This window comes from Cucumis melo, chromosome 12, assembly GCF_025177605.1.
Source record: "Cucumis melo cultivar AY chromosome 12, USDA_Cmelo_AY_1.0, whole genome shotgun sequence".
NCBI lineage: Eukaryota > Viridiplantae > Streptophyta > Magnoliopsida > Cucurbitales > Cucurbitaceae > Cucumis > Cucumis melo.
This window is the reverse complement of record NC_066868.1, coordinates 22,720,686-22,729,919: the sequence shown is the minus strand read 5'-3', so window position 1 is coordinate 22,729,919 and position 9,234 is coordinate 22,720,686. Positions and strand designations below refer to the sequence as shown.

General features: G+C 33.3%; 2 protein-coding genes and 1 long non-coding RNA gene across 4 annotated transcripts; 2 read left to right on the top strand and 1 right to left on the bottom strand.

Annotated features, from left to right (window-relative positions):
- The first annotated feature begins 544 nt into the window (after window positions 1-544).
- On the top strand, window positions 545-2,739 carry LOC103487404 (cold-regulated 413 inner membrane protein 2, chloroplastic-like). 2 transcript variants are annotated; one of them, XM_008445710.3, is made up of 6 exons: window positions 545-1,202; window positions 1,290-1,421; window positions 1,784-1,879; window positions 1,992-2,056; window positions 2,278-2,347; window positions 2,428-2,739. In XM_008445710.3, the coding sequence occupies exons 1-6, from the start codon at window positions 1,042-1,044 to the stop codon at window positions 2,591-2,593; spliced, it is 690 nt and encodes a 229-aa protein (XP_008443932.1). In that variant the 5' UTR covers window positions 545-1,041; the 3' UTR covers window positions 2,594-2,739. The 2 variants fall into 2 exon arrangements, with proteins under 2 accessions (XP_008443932.1, XP_050936497.1); XM_051080540.1 differs by having other exon boundaries at window positions 653-1,202; window positions 1,724-1,879.
- A 213-nt stretch (window positions 2,740-2,952) lies between these two features.
- On the bottom strand, window positions 2,953-6,232 carry LOC103487389 (PLASMODESMATA CALLOSE-BINDING PROTEIN 4-like). The gene is made up of 4 exons (XM_008445691.3): window positions 5,588-6,232; window positions 4,290-4,760; window positions 3,730-3,772; window positions 2,953-3,610 (listed from the first exon to the last, which is right to left on the bottom strand). Exons 1-4 carry the CDS (start codon window positions 5,649-5,651, stop codon window positions 3,343-3,345), a joined length of 846 nt encoding a protein of 281 aa, XP_008443913.2. The 5' UTR covers window positions 5,652-6,232; the 3' UTR covers window positions 2,953-3,342.
- Window positions 3,610-4,846, top strand: LOC127144489 (uncharacterized). The gene is made up of 2 exons (XR_007816204.1): window positions 3,610-4,040; window positions 4,334-4,846. It is a non-coding gene; the product is annotated as an uncharacterized LOC127144489 (long non-coding RNA).
- Window positions 6,233-9,234: the final 3,002 nt, after the last annotated feature.

Genomic DNA, 9,234 nt, shown 5'->3' with positions numbered 1-9,234 from the left:
ATAATACTATTTAGTTTTGCATTTTTAAACTATAAGTGCAATACCATTCTCATGAAAAATAATCGACAAGTCCAATATTATTTTCATAAAAAGGTAATTAAATATATTTTGCATTTTTTTAGTCAACTAAAATTAGAAAAAGAATAAAAAGATTAAACTAACAACGACTTGATGTGTATTTTGTTAAATTTAATTATTTCAAACGAAATGTTTTTTAAACTTCTAAACTTAATTTAACATTACAACATTGATTCTTCAATTATCACACAAGAGTTACTATTAAAAAGAACATCACACCACTTGTATTTCTATCCACATTCACTTGTATATTTACATTGCATTAGTAGACAAAGTAATCCTTGGAAAAATTTACTGTATAGATATATTATAGCTAATAATTTATAGATCGTTGTTTAACAAAAGATATAATTATTTTGAAATTTGGAGACTAACAACACAACAACTGTCGTTTAGTCTTCCCTTTCTGATGGTTATTTTGAGATGAATTTTGGGTGCAACATGTTATGATTTCTATGGAAAGCCATTTGCTTTTATGGTCAAGACTATTGCGTTGTATGTGAAACTTTTTCAAACTATCCAACTTCGCTTGACATCATCAGAACTTAACAAATTTTCTTATCAGTAACAAATGAGGTTTAGGATTTGTTGATTCCATTTTATCTTCATCTCTACTATCTACGTAGACCTCGTTTTCATCACTTTGTCGGGCTTAAAGGACGCCTTCCGTTAATTGATTGTGCTTTCTGATTCGTTATTTCTGGAAGTTTCTTCTAAAAATTGAATTTTTAGAAGTTATTCTCATACTTTACTAAAAAAATTGTGACGGTTTGATGAACACTTCCTTATCGGGTTTGGGGAGGGCAGCCGGTTCCGGTTTTGGTTTTGTTCAAGTTCATCAGTTGTACGGGTGACAGTTTGGTTGTTGAATCAAAAACTAGAGAATCAAGATCACTGTTTCAATTTCATTTCCAAATCCGAGAGAAGATAAAGGCCGAATCAAGCGAAGGAGGAAGAGGGGAAATGGTTTGTGTATCTCTATCTTCTGCTGTTTCACTTTACCCTCCTTCTTTCTACAAATCCAAACTCTCCGTTCCTCTCTCCCTAAGATCTTCACCGCCGAATGCGAAGCTCTCGTTAAATTCTGCCGCTAAACAGAGTTCGATTTGTTACAATCCGCTCAGGTAATTTCAATGTCAGATTGATTGAGTAGTAGTGGTTTTGGTTTTAAAAAAAATTGAGAGTTTTGAAAAGAAAAGTTGTTTGATCAGGTTTGCTGTCGGTAGCGAGGGGATTGCGACGGCGGGGATTAACAAGAAGAAGAATCGTGGTTTAAGTGCTGCTTGTTACGCTATGCCTGTTAACACTCGCACTCTTCAGTGGGTCTCAACCATATCTTCTGTGTAATTCCCTCTTCTCTCTATCTGATTCTTGTGTAATTGGATACAAGCACCATCTCGTCTAATATATGATATTATATTTTATCTGGAACTGTGCTTTTATTTATCGTTAGTAATTTGTGGTACGTTTCTGTAGCATCAGCACAGAATGCTCAATTTTAACCAATTCTCAGATGGGGTTCAAATGCTTTGCTACAATTCTTTTGATTCCGCTAGTTAATTAGTTTCGTTTAAGTCGGTAGCATTCAGTGGCTATATTTATACAGTCAATATGCCAACAGTTTCACCTTTATCTGCTGTTTCAGAGTCCATTCCACCTCCACGTATCAAAGTATAACTTTTAAAATCCTAGGTTTCTTCTTCAGGGTTTTAATGCTCGCAAAGGGAACTGGGATTCAGAAGTCATTTATCGTTCCGCTATTTGCACTTCAGGCGCCTGCAAGTGTTATCTCCTGGATTAAGTAAGCCTCGTGTAAAATCTCTATCAGTATATATCAACAGGATGCCATTATCTATGAGTAACCAGTTCCAATTTCTAAATGGCTCAATTTTTGGTTCTATCTTCTATATCAGAGGAGAGTACGGGATTTGGAGCGCTTTTCTGGCACTTCTTGTTCGACTGTTCTTCTTCATCCCTGGTATTCTATTCTGTCTCCTGATTTTCTTTACTTAGCTAATGAATTTAGTGCACTGTTTATCATTCACTTTATTCGGAAGGAACTTAGTTCATAGCTTGGCTAGAAACGTGTTAGTTTGAACCTCACTTAATTCAATTAACTGAAAGGGTTTCACTTCGTACAATCTCTTGAATGAATAGAAAATTCATAGGAAGTCGAATGCTGGGTTCTTTTGGATGTAGGTGAATTGGAGATACCATTCATATCACTACTTTTGGTGATTGTGGCCCCATATCAAGTCCAAAACTTAAGGTAAACATATAACCTTTTAATCATGTCTCACTTTATAATTTTTCCAATCTTAGCATTTGATCATTATCTGTCATTTGCAGAGGAACTCAAGAAGGGTGCATTATCTCCCTACTGATTGCAGCATATTTGGCCTTCCAGCATTTCTCTCGAGCAGGCAGCTTTCAGAGAGCTTTTGATCAGAATTCAATTGTTGCAACAGTAGCAGTCATTTGTATTACTGCTGTTTCATTCCTGTTTGTGATCTGAGTTCCTTAGTCACTCCCAAGTAAACCTTACGGGTTAAATCTTCAATAAACACTATTGGTTGTCCTGTAATAGTTACAGAATAGTTAGAACGTACAGACCTTCCTTTTCATGTTTATAAATACTATAAAGAAATGTTTATTTCTTTAGCTTGTTTGATCTAATCATCATCCTGTTTCTCTTTTTAGTTATCACAAAATTGCATTGGTTTGAACCTAGACAATTACTTGTTTCCCTTCCAAATAACATCAGCACTAACTAGTTATATATGGCAGTTCGTGAACTTTCTATCTATCATCTGCTGTTTGTTGCATAATTTGTACATTGTACAGCAAACAATCTTAAATTGGACAAAGTTGTCATTAATAGGTAAAACTAAATGAACTCGTGCAAGCTGAAGTTCGAGTACAATGCCTCTTCCCTGGAAAACCAACCTAGAGAGCTTCCAAATGGAATTGACTTATCCATATTATTTGCTAACATTCATCCAAATTGGAGTTGACCTGTCTATATCTTTTTATTGGGTAACAATGTGAAATATCTTATGAATAGCATATGACCTATTTATTTCTTTAATCTACTGATGTATGTTCCCGTGGACTTCTTAGTTACCTAATGCATAACCTGATGTATAACAGCAATAACTTGCTATATAATCTTTCTTTTATCATATTGATGTCTAACAATGCAAAAATGTGCAGCAAATAAGCGATTGCCATCTCTCTGTGGAGAAAAGAAACAATTTCTTCGGCTTACAGATGATTTGCCACGGGCAAACCCATAAGGTAAGTTATGGTCCAAAGCAGCACCGATCGTTTTGATATCGAAGTGGCTGAGCTGGGCATGCCTGATGGTCCTGCACCATAAATTGATGGATCTGTGGGCGTATATGTTGGGTTTGTAGGCGTATATGTAGGGTTTGTGGTGGCCGGCGGTGGTGGTGTTGGGACTGTGGGGGCTGGCGGAGTTGGTGTTGGGATGACAGGTGCCGGGGGTGGTGGGGTTGCTGGTGGAGGGGGGCTGTGAAAAATACATAAAAGAAGTTATTAGCTCTGATTTTGCTTCCTTTACTGATTTCCTTTCTTTTATGGGTAACTTAGTCTCTTAGTAAAACGAATACTGAGTTCTTAAGGAATTACCTTAATACAGCTCCGGGTTTGGCATAGTGACAGTTACCATTACCTGCAATATAATTTAGAAACGAAAATTGTTAATAAAACATTACAACATACTAATTCCTGAGATTTTATTTCACCTTTGAGCTATGACTTTGTTAGGCTCCACTACTTAGTTTTTATCTTAGATGATAGGATATGACCTTTTTGGGAAATTCTGTCACTAAAGTTTCCTCATCTCTGCTACTCTACCAGGAAACGAGGATGAGAAAGATGAAGTAGAGAATCGGGCACATTCATAAAAAGGTTGAATGGGAAGTAGTGGTGCTATCTAGGTATAACCACAAACGGATTGCCTTCAAAGGAAAGCATAATTTGTGATTTAAAAGTACTTCCTATTAATTTGTAGTCCGGTCAATTTCTATTGGATAAAAAGATGTTAGAAGGATTCACAGATCTAGTAGAAACGCTTGTAGTCAATGGATCTTGTCTGAGCTAAGTTTGGTAATTTAAAATATCTCTTAAAATTGGCTACCACAAGTGACAACAGGGGTTGATGAATCAAAAAGGTGAAAATGCCATACTTGGGTCTGTACTAACGAGTTGTGCTGTTCCTCCAAAAACACAGCTAGTAGCGGCTGGATTCTTCTGGTAATAGTCATTGAAGGCATAAGAGGCATGGTCCTTCACTGTGTTTGGGTCATAGCAGCTCCCACCTGGCTGAATCGCAGAACAGTCTGCACCGCCATAGCCACAAGCATAGTCAAGAGCCACCTGCAGAGCAGTTGGGGAAGCTGCAGAGCTTGCAATACACCATGAACCTCCACCTGGATTCCCCGACACTGCGGTGGGATTCACACTGGGGTCTACTATGTTTGGTACAGACTGTGGTGGTGCAACTGGAGTTCCTCCAGGAGTTGTTGGGTTAACAATTGTAGTGTCATCCAACTGAGTGAAACGTATAGGTGAGACGATTGTTCTGTCTTCTTCATTCTGTAGAGGTATGTTTTCTTGATTTTCTTCTTGTATAGATGATTTCTCTGCTAAACTTGAACCTGAAGAGATCAAAACTGCATCAATTTCTCAGTTTATGTAAAATTTGATACAATCATGGAAACGTGAATAAGTTGCATTCCTGATTCATGCATTCATTTTCATTTTCATTTTGGATTCTTCTTTTCGAAGTTATCAAGTTGACAGAGTTAGGATTCTCTTTACCAAGAAAAAAGATCTATCCACCACAGGACAACTCTTTCCCCATGGATTTGAATTGCATCAGGAATTCAATATCTAGTGGAATTGACGACATCTTAAGTAAATAACCATGAAAAGAGGAGAAATCTAAGTCAATCTCCAAATTGAGTGTAAATAAAGTTTGAAGAGAGCACCTGAATGATTTTCATCTTAACCAATTGTGTCATTATGTTTTCAGCCTCTAGTTGGAATGCTCAAGTCAATATAGGTTGTTTAACAAAGAGATTAGACTCTCGAATGAGAGTAAGTAGCGATTGACCGTTCCGACATAATTACATGATGGACACTATGAACTTGGATTAGAAGTGTCTTTTTATTTTTTATCCTCCTCCAGGACTTCTTTTAGGGTTCATGACGTTTTAAACACTATCCATTGTTTCTTATGGAAATTAAAATGTCATTTTGTTTGCAAACATCTACATCATATGATATTTGCTAAAATGAGTGTAACATGCTTAGATTATCAACCTCAAAGTCAAAGTTAGATTCTCTCATCCTATACATTGTCAAGTAAAAAAAATCATATGATATCTTGTAGAAACATACTGCAATACATGCTTATTTTCTTTCTTTCACTTTCAAACTTATCTAAGAATGAGCATAGAAAAAGAATAGAAACCAACATTACCTGAGAAGAGCAAGAAGGAATAGAGAGCAAATAGTGCCAAATCTCTCAGAATGTTGAAACCCATCACTTTAAGTTGGCTGCTGACCTGTGTATTATCTCCAGTTTCTTCTTCTTGGATTTAGTAGTAACAATGACAGAGACTGCCAAGCTTTAATAAAAATAGATCAAATGAGAGAGCCAAACCATAACTGTTCTTGAACAGGGCTTATTATCTTTTCACTGTAAATATTTTTATTCATAAAAAACTTAAGAATCAAAGCTTTCTTGGATCAAGAAGAGAGAAAGAATATAAGAAAACTTGAGAAAGCAGCCATTGGAGTAGTTGGATACCACAAGCAAGAGAAAGTACACTGAGAAAGAAAGGCAAAATTAACAAAGATATGGAGCTGGCTTATGTTTTCAGAACAAAAGAAAAAAAATTGTATAAAGAAGACAAAGACAACTATGCTATTAAAGTTATTTCTGTCTTCGATCGAAAATCATAAGTTTGTGAATACTGATTGACATGAAATATTATACACTCGTTCAACCATAATTCTTCAAAAACAGTTTTCAAAAACAAAAGTAGGAACATTAGTAGTTAATTGAGTGTGAAATGGAATTGAGAGAATTATATGTTTTTCTTTTTTTGGGTGCATCTTAGAGTCTGTATTGGAGAATATTGTCTCCTAGATTACTACCTTTGCTGAGTGATTGATTCAAGAATATAAACTTCTAACATTCAAATGGAAATAAATAAAAATGATACCTTGTAATAAAGAATATGCAGAGCCACATGCAAAAGTAGGCTAATTTAAATATGGTTTTTTTTCTTCAATTTTTTTATGGAATATATTTATATGTTGGAAAGTATATATTTTATTGGATTTTGTTGCTTGAAAAACTTCCATAGTTATTGTGATATATTGATGAAAAACTTCCATTGTTATTTGGATATGTTGAAAGCAGAAAATTTTCCATTGCCGATTTTTCTCTTTTTAATAAAATGATAAAATAAGAGTGTTGTAGAGAATTCAATCCCCTAGTCCGTGGACCATGGTAATAAATTGGAAAACTGGCTGAATGTTTTCATCCATCATTTTCAAAGAATTCATTGGAATAGTCTTCCAGCGATCCAAAATTTTGAGTAAAATTCAATTTCTTTTCATTATATATCTAAATTATTTCATAGGTGGAGTCTCAACGGATGGTCCTTCTAAGGTGTTTATGATTGATGGCTCACCTCTTACGCAATATGATTTATAACATTTTGTTTACATCATAATTCACTATCTCGTTTTGTGAATGTTCTACGTTAGATATGACTATGACTATGTATATAATCATAAGGTGATGGGATTGTCATCTTCGTCTAGTTTCATAAGAATATAACATCTTCATCTATTTTCATAAGAATCTAACAAGGAGAAAAATAAGAAACATTATAAACATTGATAAGCATCATGTTAGGGGTGGCTATATAGACCTATCATGATAGCCAATCCTATAAAATCGAAAAAGTGGCTTATGATGTAAACAAAAAGTTATAAATCATACTTTTGAAGGAGGTGGGTTATCAATCATAGATACCTTCCACAATGGGTCAGCAGTTTTGGCAATAGTTGTTTGTAATATTTTTCAAATAAGTTCTCAAATCTTATGCTTCTGAGCTTTGTTTAAATTGAAAATTTTAAATGTATTAATGAAAGAACATTACGATTCTGGTCGAGAAAGCAGAAAACTGTTTGGAATTATTTTTTATATTTTGTTCTCTTACAAATCCTTTTTAATTAAAGTAAGAAAAAGTAAAAACCATTTTCCAAATCTTTGGTGGATAATTATAAATTTTCTATTCATTGTTTTTTTTATTATGACGATTGTGGGATGAATGAATTTTAGACCTTTAGAAATGGAAGTTATGTTAGTACCACAGGACACTAAACAAAGCATTTTTTTTAAACCCTTTCTTAAAAAATAATAGAAATGGTTATTCATAGTTTTTAGGTTCCATCTCCATTTTTCTATGCGAAATGAAAACTACTCTTTTGAAACTGTTCTTTTAGTTTATAAGATTTAGATACCATTTTGAAAAGCAAATTATAAAATAAAGAAACAAAATTTTGAATAATTATCAAACTAGTCTTCTCAAAATACGAAAACGCATGAATATATTAGAAAAATGACTTAGTTGCATGTTTGGAAAATATCAGTATAACACTATCATTATAATATGAAAACTAGAAAGCATCCTTTGTTTGTTACAACAGAATAATTTAAGAATTATGTGAGACTATGTACTAAAAATAATATATCACGCGTCAAATTGGGAAGGAAAGTAGCAATATTTCATTAATGTTATACATATTTTTCTTTAGAAAGTTGTCTTTCCTTCTTTTGTTTTATCACTTCTCAAAAGAGACTAACTTTGATTAGGAGTCCATTGTTTGGGGCATTTTGATCCTTCTTTTAGTATCAATCATCTTGGTCTCCTCAATTTTACTTTTATCTTAAGAGATCAAAATTGTTACTTTTTTAAAGCTTAAAAACTAAAATAAACCAAAGTTAAAAATACATAACTAAAATGAAAATTTTAAAATATATGGACAAAAATAAATAAAAGTTAAAAGTATAAGAACAAAATTAACATTTTGAAAGTATAAGAACTGAAATATATCAAAGATAATATAAAGACAAATAATATTTAAACCAAGGAAACTATTTATGTTACGAACCATCGTAAGATGTCACGTGTTCTACCACGATATAGATTTAGTTTGTTTTAAATTTTTAGATTTTCATTTTTCATTGAAGGAAAACATATCTATACATTTTAAAATCGGATGAACCTCTCAAAAATCTCCCCACTAATGACATTGCTTCCATAAATAACATATATCCTTTTTCCCATTTTTTGCTCGCAAAATCTTTCATTATATGATTTGTCCACTTTTCTAGTCTGCATCATGCCGTCCAACTTGTATCCAAATATTATTCTCCATTAATTTCTCATCGGCTCAATTTTAGAAACAATTAAATCAATTGATTAATTTAATTTTCTTTATTTACTGATACTATTTGTATAGAAAATAAATAAAACTATGGGCACTTGTCACCTTTTGATCCACATTGTAAAGTTGATAACTTAGTGACTGTTCTGCAATTCATTTACTTTTTCTAATTTATGATATATTGGTTCCAAGAGTTGTTACATTTGATTTTAGACCAAATGATAAAGCAAAAACCTAAACTTGACCTTCAATCTATATCACTTTCCGCAAGCAATGTCTTGGGAGTTGACACCCAAGCCACCACTTTTAAAACCACCTCCTTCCCACACAATGACAAAAAATGAGCCTACCATTTTACCTAACGCATGCCGAGTTTAATATAAGAGAAAGATCGTTTAAAAAATTGATACACAGATAATGGTAGATATTACAAAATCTAAACATCTTTTATATGAATGGACATATAGATTGAGCAATTTATATAATTACCCTTAATGAAATATATAAAAACTAAATGGTCACAAATTAAAAGTTTTTGTTTTTGTAACAAAGCATCTTCTAAACCCTAATTTGAATGGAACAAACTTGAAGCACCAACCCACTCCCTAACTAAAACGAGTTTTGATATGAATGAGAGTTTCTTTGTTACTTTCAAAGAGT